This window comes from Neodiprion lecontei, chromosome 3, assembly GCF_021901455.1.
Source record: "Neodiprion lecontei isolate iyNeoLeco1 chromosome 3, iyNeoLeco1.1, whole genome shotgun sequence".
Classification (NCBI taxonomy): domain Eukaryota; kingdom Metazoa; phylum Arthropoda; class Insecta; order Hymenoptera; family Diprionidae; genus Neodiprion; species Neodiprion lecontei.
Genome location: NC_060262.1, coordinates 25558998 through 25586755, shown reverse-complemented (window position 1 = coordinate 25586755; position 27758 = coordinate 25558998). Strand labels below are relative to the sequence as shown.

Sequence of the window (27758 nt, the reverse complement as noted above, 5' to 3'; positions counted from 1 at the left end):
ATATATATGTATACACCTTGTCGAAAAATAATGGCACCGAGATGATGTTTATACATCCTGCGGCTTGCGGAGTCTCTGATGCGTGTACGTGTAGAGGTATTCACCCAACTCTAGTCCCACAGACTAGACGGACGGTTTGTTTCGTAAGTAGAGAGTGAAAATTGGACGTTTCATTTCCCTGATGCTGATGGAGGATTACAGACATTCATTTCTTACCATTTATACTATCGTTTGAAATCTCCCGAGGCTGCATTCGTATCTTAAATGTGTATAAAATTCACAACCTTGTATTCGAATTTTGTAGTTTATCAGATCATTCTATAATAATTACTATAATGAATAATCTACATGTTTAAGGAGTGCGTGAATTTCTTATACACATCAGCTAAACTACGCATGTATCACACGGGACAGTAGCTACGTACTTCGTTTCAAATTACAATGAGGGAGATATTATACCTCGATGCATTAAATCTCTCCAATCAAATTCAATGGGTTCATAAAAATATTCATATCAGTTTTGTAATTGTCTTTTATTTATTTAGAAAAATACGCCATGGTTGAATTTAGGTATATATATATTTTTCTATCAAATTTGTAAATAAAAGACACAGTCTGAAGAATCTTGTGCCTTTTGAAACTTCGTAAACCTTGGTGAAAAACATTCGAATTGTGATCGACGAGAGGAAACGATGAAAAATAAAACTCTTTAATCATTCGAGTTGTTTGGAGCCGTGATCGCAGTCTTTGTTGATCCTGCGGTAAGTGATTGGACACAAACCTCTTCGCTGCGATTCATCGAGGGTCCAAATATATATTTCGAGTGTGCGAATTTATAGGCATTAACACGTCTCGTTTGTACGTATTTTTAATTCCCGTAGTTGTATTGACCTTCGTAGAAGCGGAAAAATAGTAACAAACAGCTATGCTCGTGCGATATTTTCTTGAATTTTTTATTCGCAGCGATAACGTCACTCTCGCGCATGTAAATTCAATCGCTGATTCGAATATGTAAAATAATCCGAATCTGATGTCAAGACTAAGATTTCAAAATTCTCGGACTACTTACCTGCTACAAGAACTGTTTTTTTTTCTCACAAGTGATTCCGCTGATAAAACAGTAAACACTTACACCATGTACAAAAAATTATTAGATAAGCCAACTCACGGTCATCGCATCTTATCAGTGTATGAACCTTGCAACAATTGAGTAATAAAACGGTTGATCGATAAGCGCGTATAATCTTGTTCAATCTAGCTGCACCTCGTTCAGCCGAGACGTGCGAATACAGCGTTGGATAATTATCGATTAAACACCTGTAAAGGTTAATTTTCAAGTGAATTAGAAAAGGGACGCATAGTCCAAACACTGCCGAGTGATTTTCTATAATTCGTTAGTGCGGCTAAGCATTCATTTATTTGTTGTACTCGCGACGACGTGGACACATCACATGTTGTGATTACGTCGTCCAAGTCGCCAATGGACAAATGCCAGCTTTCGCCTTGTACCGATTTTAGAGTAAAACAGTCAACGCAGCGAAACTACACTGCGTTCATGGGAAAAACGAACAGGCGCTTGACTAAATTTCGTCCAGTTTGGTCAGATCCCACTTAACGGACCGCCCTTTTACCCTCTCTTCATCCAGCTGGCCAGGCCCGGCTGTAGGAGGACAGGGACCCAGCTCGCATAAACTTTGCACCGAGTCTTTGAGCAGAAACTAAACCTAAACTTTGAGCAGAGACGATGCTGTCGATATGAAAATATTGAAGCGTGAGCTCCTAAAAATGGCTGATCCTTTGGATGATAACTTCAATAAGGACGTAATCGGTGAGGAAGCAAATCAACGTAACAAAATTGTACTCAGACTGCCTCCTTATCATTGCGAACTTGATCCCGTTGAAAAGTTATAGCCGTTGATGAAAGCGTATGTAGAATAACTTAGAAATCAACATTACTCGAAGAAGTTAATGAGATAGTAACAGTCGAGCATTGAGGTAATTCTGTAAGGCGCGTTACACGAGAGAAAGGGGGAAGATCGTGGAAAGTTGATGAAACAGCAGATAGAACGATTGACGAGATGCGACCATCCATAATTAACGTTGACGAAAATCATCAAATTATTTTTGAATTTATTGAACAAATTTTATCAGTGTACAATATAATAAAGGACAAGCATTTAGAGAATGAATAGTGTTCCATATTAAACTGCTGTTCAATTGAGTATAACTTTATTGAAAACACTTAAAGAAGGGTGAAAATATTAAATACCGATGAATAAGCAAATTATTTTCGTTTTGATTTGTATAAAATGTATAAATACGTGAAAAAAATCATATAGGTCTGTGTTAGACGATTTACAGAAGTGAAAACATGCGAGTGCGATTTATAAATTATTCTATCGATTCCAGTCACAGAGTGTGGACTTTACACCAGGACGTACAATAACGAAGCATACGATACTGATTAGCGCGCCTCATTAATTCCACTTCAACCCCACTCCGTCCGAACTTGCGCGAGGGCTGGTCGTTTTATCCGTGAACGCGGTATAGGATCACAAAATACGAGTTACAAACTTCGGACGCGGTCTTTAAGTGCTCACAGCAAGTTAGAATCTATTTTCACGGTGCGGTGTAACTCGTAATATCATAGCTGAAATAGCCCAACTCTTCCCTGTGGCATCAGGGTTCGGCTTGTAACAACTTTGAGATATCGAGTATACACCCGCATCCACTTGCCGGTATTTATGTCGACTTCAAAAACGTTCAACTAGTACTTGATTGGAAAGCGCATGTAAAAAGGGTTGGCTTGGCCACAAATGTGTTGGACAATATTATAATTCAACATTCATCGTTGCAGCCTTTGACCATTTAAAACAAAATCGGAATCTAAAATTATTGTAGTTTCAGGAGTACCGGTTTGTTTTCCAGTATCAACTTTTAGTAGCCAGATGATTCAAAAGTCATTTCACCCCATTATATGATGACGAATAGCAGTCCTCCACCGAAGCCTTTCACTCGGCTGACGAATTGAAAGCAAAATTGATTTCTGTGTCTACAATAACTCGCGCTTCTTTATCTTGATATTCTAAATATACGCTGAAGAAAAACTGAAGTCACTTAGTAGACAGTTTTTTGTAAGGATCCTAATGACACTTGGATAAAAGCGCATAACGCAACAATTTTTTGCGCTCGTTTAATCCATTGAACCTGTTGCTCAAAATAATTAAACTTATGAAAAAAAAAAAAAATTATTGTCCAAGTTTTGAAGCAACACCGTGTTATGATTACTCGATACTTTTCTTCTCCAAGTAACCTAAAATCAAAAGTCGGTTATTCAACTACGCAACGGATGAAATGTCGCTAGCGTTATGTAAACCAGTAAATACGGTTACGCGTCGAGTATTATAACATTTTTGAATAGTAGAAAGAGACATTAATACCGAGAGACCCGAGGGCGTTCGTTTACTAGAGATAATTTGTTAGCGGACCGAAGCTGTGCCATCTGTTGTTAATTTGTCTTGAAAGTTTGAAAATTCCACCCAGCTGACTATACGTTAGACTCAATCGGGGAAATTTTTTCCTCTTTCAATATTTCTCCCGTCCAGTTGGTGCGCCGTCTGTAAATTAATCAGATACAAGGAAGGGACATTTGTGCAACCGAATACCCATCGCGAGCAGAGTTGATATATTATATGCGTGTGACACCGATCGGCCGAAGCGACGAGGATGTGTAAGTACCTAGTAAAGTGAACTCGGGCGCATTTAGGCATCTATACCAGTGTGCAAAGTGTTGTTGGTCGCACTACGTGCTGACAGCAGCGACGAATGATGTATTTATCTCTGTCCAGTCATTAGCAACCATGAGATCCGGGGCTCAAGAAGCTCGCCAACTTCAAAGACGTCCCCCTATTTTTATCCACCATTTTACCGAAGAGATCGTCACACATACACTAGAAAATGGGCGAATTTACGCGGTTGCGATAATTTATCGAAAGGTTTGACACGCGCTCCAGAGGGAAAAGGTTCGCCCGTTCACAGCTGTGGCTCTCATTCACACCTCATTGTCCGGAGACGAGACTCAATCAAGCATTTCCCCGCAGTTCGTTTCCCCGCTTGTAAAACACGCCGTGCTTAGATAGAAGCCCTTCGGACTTTTGGCCAGCTATTCTTTGATCCGCGTGCAAAAGAGACACGACTGCAGCCGCGGGGAGGAGACTCTACGAGCGCATGAACATTAGTGAACGTCCCGACGATTTTTGAGCGAGCTTTGCGGTGTAGCGACGGATTCATCGTTGTAATTAACCCCGAATGTGCTTTCTTACATATGTCCAGTGAGTGTAGCCACTTCTTGTCGTGGATCAGCTTCGTTCCGCGGGCGTATCTGTTTGATGACATTAGTCATTCACTGCCGCTGTCAGAGGTTGGAGAGTCTTCGTTTATCTCGGAATCTTGGATGGATCGGCGAAATAATGTGGAACGGTGTGAAATCAGGTGGTAGGTTGCGAGGCGTGGGTGACGGGCGCCGGGCTTCGAGAGAGGGCTGCTCATTTCCTGGTCCAAACCGATTCCAACGTCGTTCGACCGAATAGTTTGGCGAACCTGGACGCGGCTAGGCACTATAAACGAATACACCGGCGTTAATTGGTGTTCAACTTGCAGGCACTACGCGATCATTGCTGAACGCGAGTAGATGCGGAAGGGATGCGAATGAACTCATGAGCGAATAGATATTTCCTTGACTTCAAGACGAGGGATATTAGAGTAATGGTCCGAGGCTAATTGTCATATCTTGATGAATAACGTTGGCCGAACCTGCTAAGTTTTATCAGGTAGCGGTTTCGTCAATGCTCCAGTTATTCCTCACACTTCTCGGATATTGCCAAGAGTGAAACAGCGAGTAAGAAAACTGTTTACTCGTTGCAGTTTCCGAGGCAAACGACCAGATAATTCCGGCAGGTAAATACTTGACAAATTACACGTGTTCGGGGCAGTACGATTGAATGGTCTGTGTGTAATCGTATCGATAATCCAGATAGTCTAATATTTCTAAAGTACGCGATCCATTTTCTGCTCAGATATAACCGATATTCACAGTCCAGCTGTCAACGGGCTACAAATATCGCGTCGGTCCATAAATCAGAGTAAAAATTTTCTGAATCAATTCTGGTGGGCGTCGACTGACCGTCCCATGAATCAGCCGCGTTCCGGCGTCTTCTTCGTCGGCCCGAGGCAGGCACGGGAAAATGGAATGCGTGCATCTGATGTACGTTGTGCAGAATGCGAGTGTTACATGTCAAGGCGTTCCGTAGATGCTCGGCCAAGTCTTAGACGACGTCGGCCTGACGTCGCGGAGCAGCGACTAGCGACTAGCTTTCCATCGCTATCCTAATTATATTTATTTCCCCGTATTTCTGGAATTGGAAGCGAGGCCCGCAGCTCTGCTGATCCGCTTGGAGAGCGCCGCCCTCAGTCGCGCGTGGTCCTCCTCGGCTTGCGCATAACTTCCACGTTCTTGCATCCGGCCGTTTCTCCCCGCGTTTTCCACCTTCCACCACTTTTCAATCCCGACAGCTTCACCGTTTTCCAGGATTCTTCCACCGGGTCTCGAGTTAGTCAGTGAGCTTGTGCCGCGGCTTGACTTTCCACGGCGATGTTACCGCTGACCTTTGACCAATCGAGTATTTCTGCCTCCGTGTTCCATGGCGTCTTCACTTTTCTGAAACACTTTCTCTGCGGTTGTCAGATGACCGTTTGACACCAAGAAAGAAAAGAAATTCACGGTCGTATACCGGGCTGGTTGAGGAGATTGTAGATTGCTGCTAAGCCTCAAGAAGACTTCTGCAAATATCGTTCGAGAGCTGCGTAGTGACCGTTAAACCTGTAACAACTTGTCGACATTTGTTACGGTGGTAAAAAGTCCACAGTGAAAAAGCGCACAGTGTGGTTAAAAGTTGGTTCGTTCAAAGGCTCGGCTGTTCTCGTACATTTCAAAGTGTGACTCGTTGTTGTAGTGATACGAAAGGAATAGAGAAAATCGTTCAAACCATCACTGTCGCAATCATGGCCACCACCGAAGTCTTCCAAGACTGGGACTCGCCGCACGAAAATTTATCGAGCAAAACAACGCGAATGAGCACCACGAGAACGACGACGAAAACAACGACGAGAAGAGAGGTGAGCTTGATGCAACAACATTCGCGTTGCCAAACAGAGTATCGAGTGAAGTAACGAGTGCTGGGCCAACAAATTATGTTATTGTTTCGGAACTTGCGTCACGGAAAGACGTCATCCTTGTAATTTTTGGCCTGGAAATTCTTCTAAATTCAAACTTCTCGGCTTGACTTGACCAGTTTTAGACGTTGTTAAGCTTGCTCCTGATCCATTTCATGTTTGCCACAAGCGGAAGCGAATGTTGGAATATGAAATTGTTGTTTGGCCTTTCGTTACGAAGCAGAACCAGGCAGCTTGAAGCGATTCCAAACAAACTCGCCCCTGCGTTAAGTGCTATAATCAATGCGTCAGGAAAGCTCCAGCTGGTTTAGCACAAGTTTAAGTACAGCTTTAATATTCCAGAATCATTCGGATTCGCGGCTTGACTTTGTATTACTCAAAAATCCGATTACAGTGCGACGTTGTTGCTTGTTAAGTTTTTCGAAACATCATCCACACTCCCTAACTGGCAAAGATTCGGCGCATAAAACATGGGCCAACATCGACACTGTAATATGATCTAATGCCGTTCTCGACGAGTAAAAGTCTTATTCGTTTGGTAGAAAAAAGCACTGAGCTTAGTTGACAATTTCCCAAAAATATCCCTTCGATACTTACAGGCCCAGTCCAGGTAACAATTCGGGGATTTTTTGTTTTTCTAAACGTCATGCAGACATGCGGTCGTGACCAGACACGTGGGTGTTGTAAACTAGGTCAGGTCAGGTTAGTTTAATAAGGTAATGTCAGGCGGTACGATTTTTCCGATAAATAGAAGCTAAAAGCTGAGACATTGTCATTGGCAAACGTGCTGCCACACGGGGCAAGTGGATTTTCATCGTGCAGAACGGATACAACAAAGAATTCTACCAACCAGATTCTAAAATAATATGTTGATTCACACGTCTTCGCGGCAGCTATGCCGCGTCTGGTGGCCTCTAAGCCTCTCCCTGGCTGCTGTGTATTTCCACAGATATGATTCCACATCTTTTCTCGTCGTTGATCTTTGGCACGTGCAGGATGAGCTCGTCGCTGATACCACATTCGATAAAATTTGTCCCGATCACTCAATCTATAAGATTAACCATATCTTAAAATACCGAAGAATTTTTCAGCTTGCTAACTTGTAACAATTGTTCTTAATTTTTATGTTTCAGGTACGTATTGACAACAATCCTGCTACTATCGTCTACGAATGTGAGTTTCTCACGTCCAACTCTTCATTTTTCATTCGTCGAATCGTGCGCGATTTTTTGGATCGCCGAAGGTGCGTCGACAGCTTTATTATTGAATTTTGACAGCCGCGCTCAGCGCGTTTTACATTTTATTTGATATCTCTGAAATTTCGAACGCAGTAAAAATCAAAAACATTCTGGTTTCTTCTCATTAGTTGGTATTCAGGCATCGCGGGGATAGGGATTTCAACATTGCACGATGTAAAAATGTTATTCTCGCAGGAAAAACGGTTTATTTATGTTCCCAGAAGATTTCACTTTGCAGAATACGCAAATTCACGTCTGGCTTACACGTTTCGCAAGTCTACATCGATGATCCCCTTGATACATCTTGCCGTCTAATCTTTGGTCCCAACTACAATTTTGCTAAACACGTATAAAAGGCATGAAACGAGGAATAAAATCGAAACGACGAAAATATAAACCCGCGAGTCAGTATCCACTTTTCCGCGCCATTAAACGGCTGCCTCGCATCGAAAATTGTTTCGATACCTATACGACGGCATTGAGCTCCCACGATCGCGTCAAATTCACATCTTGAAACGTTCGTCGTACGTTTACCCTGGCAGATGTTGGTGATTTTATATTGCTAAAATCATACACAGCTATAATCTTGCGCAGCCGTGTTCGAGATGACGAGTCGTACCTACACCGAGCACTCGATTTTCCATGCAATATTTACCCGATGCGCCTATAACCATCCCCATGACAGTCCCGCCTATAATCGGCACGCCGGTTTATTTTCAGAATCCAAGGAGCTTTCATACGCAAACGTCCTTTGGCTTCGCGATATTTTAATACCCAGTACGTATACGCGATACTAAGCAAGCCGTATGATGACGAACCTTGTCATCGTTGTTAAATAAATACAGAAGAGACGGGATGTACCAGGACGGAATTCGTCCATTAGCTTTTCGTATCAAACAGCGTTACACTTCTGTCGCATCAAAAACGTGTACTTGTCGCACGTGATATTTTGTCGTGGAAATATTCAATCAATCAAGCATATATTATTTTAATGTAACGAACGATCGTGTTTTTCACGTTCTAAAATCGAAGAACAAGAATTCGTAGGCTTTCCGTTGTATACGTGAAAAAAGTCTTGGCGCGGGGACTAAATGATCTGTTAAACTCGATTTGGTTTATAATCTATTCCTTATTTTTATCATCTGCATTGAAAAATATTCTCCACGCTTATTTACTCCGGTATTTTCTCGACGTGACTGATAACTTGGCTGGTCACACAAATAATTTGACCCTCGTCTTATTACACTTGCACGCGTTTGTCTCAGCGATGATTTCCTCTATTCCTCCCAATCACCTACCTAGCCGAATCGCAGATTATTCCTGCGAGCCGAAAACAGAGATTGTTATTTAAAATCACGAGCGCCGACTGCACGACTGCATTAAACGCTTGCATAGCTACGCGGGTTCCGATCGTTCAGCTGTCATCGAGTCCTTTCGGGAACCGCATACCTGCGAGATTTCCATTATGAGATATCGGCTATGAATAGCTTGCATAAAGCAGTCGTGAGAATGCGCACCTCGCCGACGATTCGCTAGGACGGTTGCCAGGCCCATCTTTCCGCAAGGTCGGCTATACCTACCGACCATGCCCAAGCCTCGCGATAAATAGAGATTCAAATCGTAAATGCACGCCGTCGTCGGTGCAGCAAGTGTCAAGCTCACCGGGAAACGCGGCCATGGGTGATCGTTTTTTGGTGGTGCTTAAAATTAGTTTCCCAATCCTATATATTCCAGCACCACAGAGCGAATATCGTCAAACTGCAGCATCGGTTAAACTGCCTGTAGAGAATCGAAGGCTTACTTACCTTTTTTTTTTTTGTTATCGAATCAAAGAGAGATCGGTATTAGATTCGAAGAACAGCGATCGCTCAGTCTTAACGAGATCGAAAGACACTTGGATTGAGAAAATTTGTAATCCCGGCAACAACCCTGCGAGCGTAATCAAATCGAATCAGAAGTCAGGCTGAACCTTTGCATCAAAGCGTTGAGGTATACTTTTTTTATACACCAACTCATTCGAAAGCACAAAGCTCACAATCAGCGATTTAATTCTCGTCGAGAGAATCATAATAATAATAGTTTGAGAATTTTCGAGAACGATTTTATGCTCGTCGCTGCACTGACGAATGTGAATCGTTATGAATTATGGCGACCCTCCAGCGTTTCGTTTTCGCGACAGGCGTCGCAATGCTCAATTAATTACAGTGTTTCTGCCACGGTTAATATTTCTCTCTTTGATATTCAGCATAGCGCGCGGTGAAAATGGCTTACAGTGTACACCAGGCAATCCTGCGTCACACGGAAACTAATCGAATCAGCCACTTATATTAGTGGGATCTGAGATAATGCAGCTGCTTTGAATGAATGAAATCTTGCAAATCGTAACAACGATTTACACCGCAATGACACGGTTCACTCATTGCTCAATAAACAATGCGTGTTACCTAAGATTTGTAATATGTCGTAAAGTGTACATATGACCTCAATTTTCGCTTATTTGCGATTTTTCAGATTCTCAGGATTTTGGCAATTCGTGTTATTACATTTAACATTACTCAATTAAAATTACAACTCTCCTGATGATGAGCTGTCTTAGCCGAAAGTCAGTCGGCGACAAGAAACTAGAAAATCCGATTTTCGAAAGTATTTTTATTGCAAGAAAAATACGGTTTTAAAGAGTCATTTTCAGTAAAACTAATTTTCGAATTAAATTTGTAGAATTAGGTACATTTGCAGTGAAATTTTGATCATGTTTGCTAACGGTAGAAATGCAAGAAACGCGATTTTTATGCGAAGAGAATATCGTGTGCCGAAATCGCAATTTCAACTGCCAGAAAAAGTTGCTATCATTTTAGAAATTCTTGATGTTACGAAGTAACGCTTTGAGTGAACATTTATTTTTGGAGCAGAAATTATCTGCTTTACTGTGTGCTTGCAGTATTCAACTGATTTAGGTTCCGCAAATATGTTCAGTAATACGTTTACAACGATTTTTCGAGGTACAGGTATAAACGTAGCTCTATCCTAATGGATTTACGGTGTAGTCGCGGTAGTAAAGTGGCGAACTTGGCGGGATATCGAGCCAAGCCGGAAATTTAGATGAAGCTCAAAATTTGAACAATAACTGAGACTTTCCGAGTGTCTCAAAGCGTTTTTCTTAATTATTATGAATAATAAAATACCACTGTGCCGGATGTTGGAAAACTTTTCCATAAATCAAATCAGTCGACAAATACCTCTCGTATACTTACTCTCAGACGTGAAATCGTTTCAACTCTCTTGGCACGTGTAACGTGCCGAATTACGCAACGTGCAGGGTTGACAGGTACTTGGGTCACAAAAATCCCAGCCGGAAAACGGCCCGATTACCGTTTGTCTCCTCGCCCGCTCGACCAAGTGGATAAACCTCTCGGGTGCCTGACCGAGCAGGGATTCTTTCACTTGGCGTCAAGTGGCGTAACCGTCCGTCGTCAGACGCTGAAGTCGCCCGCCACGATAGATCGAGTCGCGTTTCTTCTTCGCGAAGCTTCACGATCCTCTGAAGCTCGCAATTACGGATCGATCGAGTGCACATTCCGTGCGAAAAAGCGCAAAATTTAAGGAATTATAACAGAACCAAGGTTTCACAGCCTTGACTAAAGTCGATCGACTTAAACTTGAGCGGATGTATTTATTTGTTTGTGCTGAAGGATTCGGACGTAAGAATGAATTGCTGATTGAATTGGTTAAGTCGATCAAAACGATGGCCCCCATATAGCACGAAAAGTATTAGAAAATTGAATTTTATTGAAATTTTAGCTATTATAAAGATGTATACATATATATTAGATACATTTATTGATGTCCTCTATAGATCGATCGTATCGGGTTTTTGTCTATAACCAAGTTTATAGATCGTAATTTGAAGAGCTTACAATCCTCATATGACGGTACTTACCGTGCTTTATTCATTGAATTACCAGCTAGAAAAAAATCATGTTGGACGATTTTTTAAGAACTCAGTTATCATGGTGATGATAGATAGAATGAAGGATAGAAATTTTCTGCAATCGCAGCCGGGAAACGGTTTGGGCGACCTTAAGTTGCTAATAACCAGATTTTGTTAGTTGATATTGTGGATTTATTGTTCAATGAAATTTTAGTTGATTAACTGCATTGAGATCTTTTGGTCTTAGTACTTTTTTTACCAAACTATACCTGCAATGTATCCTTTATTGAAAGAATCTCTTCTTAAAATAGAACGAGCAGGAAAACTAAATAGCCTGAAGAGATCACTCTCGAAACCTCACGCTGTTTTCGCAAATACGTCTTCGCACGTAACTCCACAAATAACAATTTTACTTCACGGTATTTGCTCGAAGTCTAATCAGTTCCAAATTAAATAACGCAAAACTAAATGACTAAAGTTCATCTGGATGGCTTCATCCTCTTTTCGAGTTATTTTCGGGTGAACAGAATTTTCGTCGTGGCTGGTAAATCAGGAACGACTCAACCAATGATGTCCAAAATCTATTAAGTTGTGGTTTATAAAAACGGCGACGATTCAGACTAAAATTAACAAAATCCGTTGATACCTTTTCGAGATTATGTAGCTGGATGAAAAACCGATCGAGCAACGTATTTGATTATTGTAATTTTCCCTCTTGCCTGAAAGCAAAGAAGCAGGTAGTTAAATAAATATAAAACGCCTTTAAATTGAACCAAAAAGTTGTCCATGTTCCCCGACGGATAATTTTTAAGTCGCAACACATTCGCTCGGTTGGATGAAGTTCATCCGTTGCACGTCGTTTCTCCTCGGCTGATGCGCAAAGCTTCTTGCCAAAAATGAATATTTGAAGTTTCCTGTATCTCCGCATAATTGAAAACCTCGGTATGCGAGACGTGTCGTATATTCCGAAGGCGATACTGTCGCTTCGGATTAATACAGGCGTCTCTTTTGCGATCCGACTAAATGCACTCGTGCACTCCTGCCAGAATCGTCGAAGTACATTCTTGGATCGTCGAGTGAGGCGTTCGTAGTAGCAAAAGCGACGTTTAAAATCGTACGAAAATTATTTCCCTTGAATTCAAAGCGTCACGGCTGATGAGTAGATAAGCTCCAAGGTTTTCGCCGCGGTATCCATACGTGCAATAACGACTTCCGAGAAGCCGAGAAGTCGAGCTTCACCAAGTTCACAGCGGATGACAACATCCTGCACGCAAAAATTGAAAGGCAACAGCTGTTCTTGGTTATTTTTCGCGGTTTCTTCCACACATTATTTCTGTACGAATTCTGGCTCGGAAAAATTGTCGCCTGACGTCAGGACGTTGACAACTGTGCATCGTGAATTCCTTTTGTACAATGGTAGTGGCAATATTATACAGATACATGCGTATATTCACGCCATTCGGACGGATGCAAATACGCCTGCACATTGAATGAACGTATTTTCGCCCGCTTATCTAGCGTTGCCACGGTGGTTGCCAAAACTTAATTTCACTGTATATATGTGTATTTCGGACGAGAAATAACGATACTTGATCATGAACGCATCCAACAACAAAAAGCTGCCCAGGGTATAGATTATGGCACCGTCAAGTATATTTATCTTCTATTCTTTATTCTAGGATTTATTCGTCTGAGAGGATTCCATTAGAATTATTTTCGGATTTCTTGATCTTCAGCTTGCATTTAACATCAAAAAACTTGGAACGAAAGTTTATTCCGTAACAGGTGGTTCTATGATAACGTAGGTGTACGTTATATACCTGTTGAATGACTAATACGTATATTTGCAATGAATAATTGCACTAGCCATTCTAAAGTGAAAGCTTGTTTTAGGTACTTAATTAATTCAATTAATGCCTTCAGCTGCCGAGAGAAATGAAATTGATATTTCAATTTCATGTTAACATCATACTGGCCATAATGTAATTTTATAATTAGAAAATTAACTGAATCGTAGGACAGTTATTGTCCGTTAACTGTATTCTAACCAGATGTGCATGGAAGTAGGAACTTCTTTAAAAAGGAATTCACTCGATCTTTCTTTTTGTATCACGATAAAATCATAAAATGCGAAGGAGAAGCGTTTCGCACGTGCAGTTTTTTCGGTACTTGTATTCAGCGTTGACAATAAAAAATAAGTTTTATATTTCCGATTACAAACGTAATCTACGATGTGGAACAGTTTATTTATTGCGTCAATTGGCAACACGTGATTGTTTCAATTGTGTGAAATTGGGGTTTTTCACGTGGAAATAAAATTAGATAGAATCACAGAATGTAAGTAACCTTGTGTTACACAAATTTCGTTCGCATCATCGTCACACAAAATTCCATTTGGGATTAAAAAAAAGATCTATGAATTTAGGCAAAAATGGCTTTGTTCGTTATTCCATTCATTCGTTTATTTGCTTACTCGTTAATGTCGATGCTCTATTCGAAGCGTCTGTTACCCTGCATGATTCATGCGATTTATACTCACGTATTTAGATTGTGACCGAGGATTTAAGATACTTTTTATTTAAGATGTTGCAAGATGTGTTTGATGCTGATTTATTGGCTTGCGTTTTTCCCCACTCCTGCCTTTCGTACACAGAATATCTGATGAATTTCGTGAAAGTCTCAACTCATAGTTAAAGGATGTGCCAAAAATATTTTGCACCCTTAATTTTTCGCGCCCTCACATTTTTGTATACGGTGTAATTAGACCGATTTAAACAAATTATTATAGACAGCCTCGCGTTTAGGAAACCTACGTATGAGATACAGGATTAATTTTCCCTTTTGGCAGTTGAAGAAAATTAGTGTCACACTGACTTAAGGGGATAAATATCCTTCAATCTCTGTGCGGAAATAGCAAAACGAAGCATTGAAAATTTTCGGCTTTAATTAGTCACGGCAAATCTTTAAAATAGCTAGGATTCCCCGTAATGAAATATCGAGTAAAAATAAACCCGTGATATGTCGGACAACGTCGGGCATCGGAGTCTTGGACGTGAACTCGTCAATCTATACTTAATACACATTTTAGCTTGGTTAAAAATAATCATCGCATTTCGACTCCATTCGAACGGGTTTGCAGTGAAAAAAGGAAGAACGAGCACGTCGTAAGACTTTGAAGTGATCAGAGGAACAAAAGGCGGAAATTCAGTCTATTACGAGACCTACTGTTGTCGGTAGTCCGCAGATAGGCGATAAAAATTATCAAACGGTTGCGTCATTCCGTGTTTTTTAAGGAAAACTGTTGCTCCGCGTTTCGCGGTTAAATTCTACGTTTCTGCAACACGTGTAACGCTAATGGGAATTATAATTACAGGTGAAAAAAAACCCGTCTCTAATCGCAATAAATTGGGCTCAAAAAGCCAATTAGCGACGCAAGGCGTATATAAGAGAATCCCGAGGGCGCCTACTTGTGTACATGAATTGCCATCTGTGCTCGAACAGTGACAGTGACATAACGAACCTACGCCCACGTCGTTTTACTCAACAGCGATTCCGATCCGCAAAAACTTGGTATCACCGTCCTCGCGATTTATTTATTCAACCTCACCTGAAAGATATTTTTGAACATGTTTGGAGGCTTTGTTCAACACGGTCAGACTAGAAAAATTTTGAACTATGCCGAATTGACTGGTTCGGTTTATAATAATATTAACGAATCCATAATTTTATATGTGCCTGAATGACGAGAGCTTTGTATTAAATTTCAGCGTAGTCAATTATGTCTTGTAGTTTTGTATTCGCCTTGATACGAGTGTTCAGCTTTATACAACTCAAATTGTATTACCACATTGCAGAAGTTTTCACATCCGATACTGTGAAAATTTTTTACCTCGCACTGCTCTCAAATTAGTCAGGCATAACAAAATACGTAGTATTAAAGTTATAATTTTACCAGCTCGTTATTCAATCATTGTGATTAATGTAGTTACTAATTTCACCGGGTTTCACAGAAAAAACTATTAAGCAAATCGGTACATACCTGAAATTTGCAATCGGTTTCAAAACTGTTGACGTTTAAAGATTTAAACCAAATCAACGCTGAGAGCTATATATGAAAATGGGTAGCCGAGGGGTCGGTTTATATTTTTCGCCATAAGTAGATTTTGTAAACAGACTAACACACGCCTTAAAAACTTACGGGTTTCAAGCGCTTCTGCACGCAGGCCGTCGACAATGAATAAAGTCTATATTTTTATTACTTGCGTGATTTGTTATGTAAGGTTTGCCGCCTATTTTACGATGAAACAAAGGAGAGCATAGAAACGGATCGATCATTTGCATCATCTTCAAGGCCTCCAACTCAGGGATCGAGAAGAGATCGCTTTCGTGGAATTAGATCTTTGGAAGTCGGGATTGACACGTCATTTGCTCCAGTCTACTGGAAAATTGATTTATACGTCAGTTTGACTTACGATTGGGATATCTAAATGTTTCTAAATCCAAGTTTCTCTTCACCATGAAAATCGGAACATTTACTTGATATGCTAAGAAAAGAATCCGTTAAATTGTGCAGTTTCAAGCCACATTTTTAGAATATAGTGCCCACTGTCATACGGATGGTTAGAAATGAGAAATTATAAGAGTAGATGAATAAAGCTTTCCGTGGCAATTCGTTCTTCCTAAATCACACAATTATCCATGCAAATCGTGATGTTCGAGGGAAAAAATAGACAGAAGTGAGTCAGCCACACGCGTCTGCAAGCCAGAAAGTCGAGCCAGTTGAGCTTTCGTTACGATATCATTGTGGCGGTTTTATCGCCGTTGAAAAATTTGACGGCAACAGTTTGATTTTGGAATTTGGGTTAACCGATCACAGGAATCGACGTCGTTTATTCCTCCGCATCGCTGGTTACAATATTTGCATAAAAGATGAGTTTGCCTCGTGCAGAACGAAACTATCCCTCTACCGAGAGTTTTGTTTGACTTTGCGAACGAGGCGTTAAATTTCTCACACACATTGTTTCATTTTTCCAGCACATCAAGCCGCGGCCTGTTACTGCTCAAAAATCCGAGCCCACTTCTCTGTTTGATAATAAACAACTCGGTGGTATTAAACAACTTGAGCACACCGGGTAAATATTGGAAAAATCGTGAAAGATAGCTTGACGGTGAACAAATCGGGCGTCTTTGCGATGGACATAGACGCCTTTTACAATTAGACCGACACGTGGCTTTATCGTAGATTCCTACAAAATGTCCGGTCTGCAGTTTCCGCAAGGCCTTTCGGATCCATTTCGATTGTCCAGAGTTTCTTGATCAAATCTAGTAGATTTTTACAGAAATTTTGACGGTCCCCTTGTGTTTGAAAAACCCGAGTATAGAATTCTACTTTTGGCTCGTGCTTGCTCCGCATGACAGGCTAAAATATGACATTAGTAACATTTTTGAAAAAAATTTACCCATCTCGATCCTTGTTCCGTCATCGATCAGCGTCGGTTTGAGAATAAGAGAATGATGAAAGCTCTTTGTGCCCTGAAAATTTGTCAAGTTGTTTTTGGATCGTTTAACAGAGCCGACTAAACATATATATATGTTTTTTTTTTTATTTCTCACATAACTGCAAACGACAAAAGATCTTTTTTTTACGTTACAGGCATTTGACGGTTTGAATTTTTTCTTTCTATTTCCTTTCTTCTGGTCTTGCTGTGAAATCGTCGCATCGCGCATCGCTTCTAGCAAAAGCGAATCTATTTCTAAGAGATGATATTTATAGTTTTAATTTCTTACGAGTGGTTCGACGACGTATAATATGTATTATATACCTATTCGTGAAACGTCTACTCGTATATGATATACTATACGGTATAGATATAAGCATACGTATACATTGGCGGAGAGGAGGATCTCAACGTTGAATCGCGTTATATTCTCGCGGCTTATAAATAGAACCAGCAATTGCCTGGATTACACGTGTTCGTTCCACTGTGCGACCGAAGCTACTGCGGCTGCGATTGACAGCTGTGATTATTTGTCTCTCTGCCATGCCGTTTCAAACTCACAGCTCATGCATGCATAAAGTTACGCGCCCCAACGTCATGCCCGTAACAACGTCTCGCCATTGCACTGCTGTCGTATAGTTACTTACCGCTAGTAGTTAGAGAATTACCTGAAAGTGTCAATGACCTTTGGCGTACCTTTTATACTCGAGATCTCTTACGCTTTGTCGTCAGAATTATTTTTTTCCACTCATTTTTGCCAGAACTGTGAAAAATTACGATTACATGATTTTTTAATAATTGTGCATACCGCAAAGTGTAATCGAAAACTGATTTTTATACGAAATTTATCTGATAATGTAACGAAGTTACCTCTAGATTGGATGCCGGCGAATTTTGAAAGAAAAAAAAAAAAATTCGTCTGAAAATCGTTTGATTCTTTCATCGAATCTTGATGCGCCGGATCCGGGAAGTGCACACGACGAAAGATGCTCTCGGAATAGTGTGGCTCGATCTCGCAAGTTATACACAGGTGTATAGCTATGTAATATGTAAAAATGCTGAACAAACATTTCGTAAGTGGTTTTTTCTGACTCACGTTTTCTCTGACAATAAATAAGATGCTTTGCTTAGCCGCATGCATCTGTGCAGAAATATAGGAGGACAAGTTTTCTTGCATTACATATAATTTGTAATATACGATCTTGCATTCCGATACAGTTTTTTCTTTTCTTTTTTTTTATTTTATTTCACTATTTACCGACGGCTGTTGAGAAAACAAAAGATAAATTTTTGTATATTACCGCGTTTGCCACAAACTCTGGTAATTTATCGCTGCTAATCGTGTGATTAACAAAACAGCTGCGGCGGAGAAAAATTTATTACAAAGTCTGAATCTGATCAAGGCGGTGATATGTTAAATTTTGAAATTTGTTCCTCCTTATCTTAACAGTTTCTTTTTTAATCAACGGTGGTTTTTGCTATCACACAATATCAAACTCCAAGCCGTTCATTTCGACCTAACGAGTACCTAATTACATGTAATCGAGAGGCCGTATCCCGACTTGATGGAAAAAAATCTGTCAGCGAATTAGCGGAAAGTTAGCAACAGCCGTAACAGAACGAGCCAATTCAAACCCGTCCGTCAACCGTCGACGTTTATTTCTTGTTTCAAACCTTGTTACGAAAGTAAAGAGAAACACGAAACCTTTTCCGCTTACAATTACAGGAGAGACCAAGCGTCCGCGCTTCGTGCTCCTGAACAATGCTTGCACGTGAGCAGAATTTTCGTGTTACTTTATACCGTCCGTACCTTTGCACGCTACTGTTGACTGGAAAATTACTTTACGCATACTGGAGAAAATTCATTATTCTGAACATCGACTCGTGGGATGCATTGATCGCAGACAAAGGGACTGAGAGAGAGAGAGAGAGAGAGAGAGAGAGAGAGAGAGAGAGAGAGAGAGAGATCTTTTATTCCGTCTCTCATCGAGATCAGAAATACGCCAATCGCACTTGGAGGTGAAAGACATTGCAATGGGTTTAACTAACGCTAAATGATCGACACACGGCATCTACATCGCGTTTTTATCCACCAATTAAAAATAACTCCAATTGGAGCGAAAACCTGACATGCGATTTCGCTGATCAATCAAATTGCAGGTCCACCGAGAGCTTTGAAATTAATTGGCTCGCATTGCTTTAATATGTACTTTCAAACTTTTCTGTGCATTCATGCGCGCTGAGGTCATTGGTTTCCGAATTTACAAATTCTTGTGTAAACAGTTAGACGTTGTTATGTTAATTAGTTTTACGTCATGGTCAGTCGTTAATCAGACATGTAGGTAGTTCTTTGCCAGTTTCAGGAATTGCTCGAAACATCGTTTTGACAAAATTTCCGATAAACTTTAAACGTTTACTGATAACGTTGCAGTCAGTCTGTACATTTCGTAACAGCTGCGATCCAACTTTTCAGATCATGGCATATCTGTGTAATTTACCAATACACTCTGCATTAATTTTTACTGCGAAATGTACTTTATCCAAGTCAAGGGTTCGTCCCAGTCAATGATTATCGCAACTCACAATCTGGAATTAACTATCGGCGAGAGAAAACTCCGGATATAAGCAAGTTGGAAACTTTCCTGCGGTCAGAACGGAATTAAACCACATGCGACGGGCACGTTGCTGCGTTAGGAAAGGTCAGTGTGAGTCTGCGTCTTACCAGAGCTCGTATTGGCGTCGATATAGGCAGTGGAGCGTGCTATTCAGCCGATTGTCTTGTCGTTAGTCAGGTCAGAATCCAATTGTCCGCATTCAATATACGCTTATAATTAGCTCGACTGATTTCACGCGGCTATACGCGTAGTAAATATTAGATTTGGCGATTGACGAATAACATATCATCAATATTCATCGTATAAATATTGACGAATGAAAAAGATAAAAATAATGCCACAGATTTTTAAACGGAATGACTATCAATCGTGGAACGCATTTGAATCGAGAAGTAACGTCACTCTGTGAATTGATGAGACCTGGCACGAATTTCATATCGCACGACTGCAGCTCAAAGCTCAACTGCACGACGCATCTTACTTCGAGTCAAAAGTGGAACGCCCTGGTTGTAAACTTCCCAGACATCAGTCCGACTCGGCTTTGATTTCCCGGTCCAGATGTGCGCTTTCTATGTAAAACTTGATTTTCTAGAGATAGGATAAACTTGTCTGGGAATTGCGAAAGCCTCCTCTGACGAAAACTCACACCCACGTGCTGAGGAGAATCGGCTTTTGCATGTCATTCACTTCGTTTACGTGTTTTAAGTGGGTTTATAAACGGTCCAGGAGCTAATACGCCTGCACTTATCCTGATGCGATTGAATTTCCTCACACCGCATAATACGCAACGTATAATATGCCCCAATTGCAATTCTCTGCATGGTGTTTGAAACATCGGGAGCAGCGAGTAGTCGATTGAATGAATAGAATTAGAAAGTTATGTACTCATCGGTAACGCAGCCTGCAGCTTCGCTTGGAAACGGAAATGCGAAGGAAAAAATTAGAATGTAATTAGACACGAAATGGCATTTGTTTACTCTGAAAACGACAATCTCTCCGCGTGATCAATGCAGCGTAGTGCTTGCGATGTGGGTTTCAGTGTTACTGGAAGCTTCGGAATGTGTTTGTATACCTCATTGACTTGCATGCGAGTAAACTGATGGTTTACTTACTTCAGAGGCACTGCTGTCTTTTTGTACACACCATATTTTTTATCGTATCTGTGAATATTTCTTCCGTCAATGACATCATCAACTGATAGAAATCATGAAATTAAGGTGAAACGCTCGATGACTTTGACTTTGCGGAAAGAGAGGAAAAGCGTGGTTTCAAATCAAGTTGGCGAAGCATAAATAACTTCGCGTAGACAATGGAATCACCGTTTAGCAGACATTTTTTATTTACTTAACTGCGATTCTGATCAGATACTAAAAATTCCCGTGTACTCCACAATCCGTATTTTTATACTTGTATTTTTCACAATTCAATGAACTTCGTGCGAAACAGAGAAGAATACAAAGCACGGAATTCAAGGAGGAATAAAATGATCATCTGCCGCTTGAATTACGAATTTCTTTGTCTCAGATTGTTCAGAAGCTTGTAGAAACGGTGTCGGTATAAATATTCGTCAGAATTCCAATTTAAAACTCTTGCAAATGAATTTTCAATTTATGTCTGACACGCTATAATGATACAGATTTGAGGTGAACTTTGGCGTGCAATTCACAAGCGCTCAATTAGATATATGCATGAAAAAATTCCTTTGTATTAAACGAAACGAGCTTAACTTGCCTATAATCTGTAATCCACGAGGGATTTAGAACGGACAAATAATAAACTGGCTACGTTTACTCCGGTTTTTATTTTCCCATGCACGCTCGAATGCTTAAGAGGGAAATTAATGTTCAATGGTATCGCTTTCGTCGGTAGTCGCGTTGAGAGAACGACGTTTTCACCTCTTTTTGTCTCATCCGTGAGAACTGGGACCCAGAATGAATGAACCCTGAACAATTAAAAGAAAAAGCGTGTGTAAGACTCGAAGACCAGGATCGTTCACTGGCCTGAGGAAGAGTGAAAATTTCCCAAGTGAGTTACGGGATTTCGGGCTAACGCGACGCCACGGGTTTTACGAGCCGCGACATAAATTCGGGAACATGGAACCCCGAAGGAACCTTGAACCCTGAGTGCATCGGACGAATTTATCCCGAGACGATGCGGCGCATGTAATTGGGGGATTCGTTTCATATGCGCAACGCGTATCAACCTCAACGCCTACGCCATTAATATCCTGTAAAGTAACAAAATAAAAAAAGAAAAGAAAAGGAAAGAAAAGAAGAAAGAAAGAAAGAAAAAGGAATATTTCGGCCGACTCCGAGAGAAATCTGCGCCTGCTGTTATCCTCTTGGCAAAATGCCCGCTGGGCTGCGCACACCTTTGTTGCTCGTAAAACTTTCCATCCTTCTCTGGATGCGAGGTCTTGAGACGTTGTGCACTTTCCGCAAGGTAATAGCTAGATGAAAACATCTCGCTTGCTTGTAACTCGGAGACGTTTCATCGCCACTGTCACTACGGACTTATACCCACGCAACGTGGATCATTGTACGTAGACGATGGCTACTTGATCATCGGGCATCCCGATGCCCTTTGTCAATGAATCCCGCGATATCGTTCAACCACACGATCATATCGCGATCCCTTAAAGTCTACGGCCGATTTTATGCCACGCATGAGCTATTATTCCGTCATAGATTTTTTTCAAGGCATTCCACATTACACACAATGGTTGCCGTTAATCCGCGGGCCGAAAGTGATATCATCCTGGCAAAATGGCGTCATCACTCCCCACGCTAATTTCATTAGAGTCTATTCACAGCGTAATTGACCCGAATGACCTTCATCCTACGAAGCCGCAGTGCGCCGCTGCTTCCAAGCCAATTCCAATCCCGATATCTTGAAAGAAACGATCAGCTTTCGCAGACTCTGATTTTTCCTGGGGCACTATTTGCCTCGTTAACACTTCCAGAATGCGGCTTAACGCACCTCCGGGATGCGGTCACCCTCCTTCTTCACACTGTCAAAATGCACGTGGATTGAGAGATAAGTGTTACACAGTGCGTGAGTCCGCATCGTAGTCCCTGTCATTCTCTCTTTGCCATCGTCTCTCTCGCTCCCCTCGCCTTCCAGCGTAACACAACTCTGTTGTTTAGTGCCATTCACTCCGGAGGTTTCCTCCTGGTCAGTTCCGTTCCTTTGTCAGGGTAGCACTGCTCGGTCTTCCTTCGTAAGGTTTCGAACTCCCAAGTAGCGTGCAGACACGTGTCTTCGAAGCTTGTAGAAGCTCCGATAAAGTGCAACGAAATATTGGATACAGCTATCATTTTTGGTGAGCATTTTATCATTCGTTACTAACTACTAATAAGTGTGCAGTACGTTGAAAGAACCGAGGCCTCTTACCTCTGGATTTTATTTCCTACGAGGATAAAATCCATTTCATTGTTATTTCGCAACTCTCAGAGATAAGAATAAGGGTAAAATTTCATTCTGTGCATCGATCTCGTCGCTCAATACAAACTGTGCGAACTTCTCCAATCGATATACATGCGTGCATGCGGTGTCTAGCTTAGTGTTTATGGCATCCGCTAATGAAGAGTAAATTATTTACGACTGAACCGGCAGATGGAAGCGTCGATGTAATTGCGTCGTCGCAGAAAGGTTTTACCACATTTAAAAGATGGAAGGATACAGTAGGATTGACTGATTCTGATAATTCACACCTGACAAATTATAATAAGATTGGAAATTACGATAAGTATGTCTCTTCAACTCTTTCACGTTGGACCAGTGATCCGAGGTTTCCTTTCACAGCATGAAAATAGAAACTGTAAACATGTTAGAAAATACAAACCTTAGATACAAGAATTGCGCAATCGGCTGCATGCAGTACCTCGATCGCTGACCTCTTGGTACTCTGATCGTTGGTACGTGACTTTTCAATAATCGGGCAAATGTCGCTGTTATATATATACCGTTCATTGTATAATATTTACGAATGAAAATAGAAACTGAATGCTAACTAGAGCTAGTATAGCAGTTATAATACAGTATATACGTGCAGACTGCACTATATTACACGTATAACTGGGTTAACTCCCAGCCGGTTAGTGCAGACATTCACGGAAACATTTTGGTGTTTGAGAAAGGACATTAACTAACGCTTACTAAATTTATTTGTGGAACTATTAACGCTTCGTCGCTTTTTGTATCCGTGTACCAGAATCTATGGATTGCCACGCGAACTGTTGTAATGATCTCTTCGACTCCAAACCTGGCGATTTACTGTTGTTTTGAGAAAAGACATTAACTAATGCTCGGTACATTTGCTTCTGGAACTATTAAAGCTTCGTTGGGGTCGCCAAGATAAGCTCACAAGCTGCAGGAATGATCTCTTTGACTCCAAACGTGGTGACTTATTGTTTTGCAGCAGAAATCATTTGCAACTACTAGGAAAATTGCACGGCTTAAGAAATGACAATAACTATTTCACACCGAGTCTGAAAAATTTTGAGAGATCCGGTTGTGAGACTATTTCACATATTTTTCTATCACGATGAAGGAAAATTTGCATCATCCGTGCATCAAACACAAGTGATTGAATCGTAGATTGAAATGTTGATAGTAATTTGATAATCTATTGGCTGTATCCTCATGTATGATTCGATCCATAAAATTCAGGAATACGTCTGCCTTCTGTTGATGATTGCGAGCATTGACCCGTGTCTTTACGATTCGTAAAGAAAGCCCCGACATGCCGGCGTCGCAAAGGAGTAAAGCATGTGCGAAAATGAGTCGAAAGTGACGCCAAACTTTTGAGTTGATTAAGATCGTGAATTCCCTTATATAGTTTCTTTGATAAAAATCTCTGCGATAACTTTTCCTCCACACTCGCAAACACCATGTGGTGGAGAAAGAAGAAAATACGTCTACCTTTCATTGATGTTATGCAACGAAATCGAAGTGGAAACTGCGTGCATCCTAGTCTGTACAAGTACTAGTTATTTTACATACAAGCATACGTCACGTCACTCAGCTGACCCACCTGTCAACTGGTCGACGCAACGAAGACCTAAAGCGGTCCCTAAGCGGCCCAAATAAACCTGTCAAGGCCCCAAGGCAAAATTCGGTCGATCGAAAGCCCGGAGAACCGGGGAAGCAGCCCGAGAATAAAGTGATACCGTTTCCTGGCACGAACAGTCGACCATCGTTGCAGAGACGGAATATAACGGGATCGATTCGTAATAACCGTGAAAATAAAATTGTTACAGGCACGCACTGCGGGAGCCCAATGATTGCTGTCCCACGGGACTGCGAACTCTTTTTCATTCGCCAATTCTAATCATGATCGTTGGTCTCATCAACATTCGTCACTCGTTCACGCTTTTTTATTCCTCGGTATGAAATTTAACCAATCTTGTTCCAGCTGGGCAGTAATACGAATTTTGAAGCATATCGTGGGATTATTATGATGGTAGCAGATTTGGACGTGTGTCAGTTTTGGAGTTAGTCTGGATCGATGAACGGTTTTTAGTGAGTTGACGTGTTCTTGATAGACAAATTATTGCTCCATAAATTAACCGCACGGGAAATCGTTTCAAGCTGATAACTTGCAAGGTTCAAATTTCACTCGCTGATTATAGTCGATAATTGGTTAGCGTAATCTTTCTGTACGATAATGATTACCAGAGAAGCATGTTCTCGGTTTTTTTTAATACATTTTTTGAAATCTTACAAGCTGCTCGCATGATTCGCATTGAAAAATTCAAAATTGAGTCAAAGTTTCGAACCTAGCATGCAGGAGACGCTTAACATATCCATCGAACGTATAATTTTACGAGACACAAGATATGAAAAACATAAAAAGTGGCAAGAAACGATATCGAAGGAATCCATAACTCGACATCAATGCGAAGGCTGAAGGTCCGCCACACCAAGTTTATTATCACTTCTAGTGTGGGAGTTGAGTAAATAAAAAATTATCGCTTCATCAACAAGGCAAAGTTTCCGTGTTGAAGCAGCAGCATCTATTTACGTAGCCAGCCACCCTTGCCACTTGACGCTGATCCAACCATATCGGTTGGGAAGCGAATCTGGTTTGCCCACGCGGCAAATAATTACTCGTGATTGAGTAGCCTTACCTGCATTCGTAATTATCATTTCACGGCTGAAAAGTGAAAGGACGAGCAGTGATGCTGGAGCTGTAAAGGTCAGCCTGTGCTTCGACACTTCGGTAGAGTGCCGCTTGGATATTATTCTTTTTTTATATTACTATTACTATTGACAAACGGCGTTTCGTAATCAACAGATTGTAGCTTCTTAGCTATCTCTTGTCAAATCCAAAATTTCACAATCGCAGTCACCTGCATCACTCATGTGTAAATATTGGGGGAGGGATCCTCCGATGATTTCAGCCACAATCAAACTAATTGGATTCTCTTATTGCGGCAATCGGAACAAGCATGTAACGATCGATAAAAGTGCCTCTCATACTCGCATCGTGATAAAGTTTTCATTCGCAAATGTTGAGGTCTCATTTGGTTCTTCGATGAGAGAATGACCGTCCGATTTGTTAACCACCCGTCGAGTAACCGAAAAAAGTGCGACATATGTACAGGAATTAGTTCTTCTTCAGCTCATTCGTCTCAATGTTCTCGTGCCGTTATTGCAATGTCGAGAAACTACAGTTATGAGGGGATAACTCGACCGGTGGTCCAAGCATGTTGAAGTAAATTGCAGGCAATGAAGCGTACGATTTCCGGAGAAGTTGTGCACACAGAGTTCTTGTTTCATCTTTTGCTTTCCAGAATTCAGTGGGTCCTTGTAACCTTCTGGTACATAACTCGAGATTCACTATACCAAGGAGCGAATATTGGGTTGTCACGAGATACGTGATATCAAGGTACGGTTTTGCTCGTAGAGATCGCGTACATCGAAGACTGTGAAACAGTAATTACGTACGGCGATAGCTCGGTATTTAATTACACAAGTATAGCCGGTATTATACATAAATTACAATGTTGCGGGATTCGTGATCCTGGGTCGCAGACACTAGCTCGATATTGATCGGCTTCCAATACGCTGATCATATTCGAGAGGTTACACGGCGTGCAGCTATGTAATGTGCTCGTTCGAAAATTATCCATGCAACGATGCAGCCAGTGAAAAACACTGGTCGCCACTTGTTGCCACGCTTATTGTTAGTTTAGGGTCCGTTTATCATTTACACCTTAATCGCGAATGAAACACAGCCTTCGGCACTTTTGCTTGGTGTAAAGTCAACGTAGCTTACCTATAAGTACACACGTACTATAATTGTGGTGAAAAAAGATGACTGCAGTATAACTGTTCAATATTTTTTGAGACTAATTAACAAGCGTGCTGATTATCGTCAGCTAAGTTGGCAGGTGAGCAGCTTCCACACGTGTGTTTTACTGTACGGTAGATAGAAAGTTGGACAAATATGGCATCGGCCGAAGTCTGGTAACTCGTGATGTCCACATCTTGATCTCTGCTGAACCGTGCAGCGTCGCGTTAACTCACGACCGGAGAACCATGATGACATGTTTTTTTGATCTTGGCTGTTGATCGTAATGCGACTGACATTAAATCTCGAATTTGTGATGGTGGCAGCTGCAGGAGATGGAAACGTGCGATTGAAAAATTGCCGCATTTCTCTCACTTACTTGCACATCGACGGTCATTACAAACGTTGAAATTGAAGATCGATCATTGTGTTTTTGACTATTTTTCAAGCATTCGCAGCTGCCGAATGGTCTGATATTATACCGTTGATCTAGCGAAGTTCCAGCAGATTTATTCGATCATCCAGTTTGTCTCCGGTCTTCCGTTCCAAAGTTAATCTTCCAAGCCGAGCAGCTGGGCAGAAGATGATCGTCTTTTAAAAATGAATGAAGCTGATCTAAATATATCTGACAGGTATAACGCTGCGGTTGATATTTTAAAAAGAAAGAAAATTCTCCGTCTAATCTTTCTAGTCAGACTTTACGGTTTGACGTGTCTCCCCCATCAAACAAACGGTCGAGCCCGACGACTTTTTTCTTCCGTTAAATGGCCATTGAAATGCTTTAAATCCTAACGAAATCTTTCTCGATTCTTTGATTTTATATTGTCATTCTCCGACGCCTTTTGCACACTGCGCTTAAATGCTCGGCGAAGATTGAACTCCGAAACATGTGTTAGCCGTCTGCGTATTATAAACTATTTCAGACGCTGCGACGTCCTACGGACTTTGTTG

The 27758-nt window shown here is 41.1% G+C and overlaps 1 protein-coding gene across 8 annotated transcripts in view; it reads left to right on the top strand.

Annotated features, from left to right (window-relative positions):
• LOC107224659 (tropomodulin) overlaps nucleotides 1-27758 on the top strand; it is a 73790-nt gene that overhangs the window by 21697 nt on the left and 24335 nt on the right. Inside the window, exon 1 of one of the 8 annotated variants that reach the window (XM_015664809.2) lies at nucleotides 5493-6174. The exons of 6 other annotated variants lie outside the window; for them this stretch is intronic. In XM_015664809.2, coding sequence (XP_015520295.1) covers nucleotides 6061-6174 — 114 coding nt within the window. In that variant the 5' untranslated portion in view covers nucleotides 5493-6060. Of the gene's footprint in view, nucleotides 1-5492; nucleotides 6175-22670; nucleotides 22833-27758 lie in introns of those variants that run through there. One more of the 8 variants, XM_015664815.2, reaches the window with a different exon arrangement.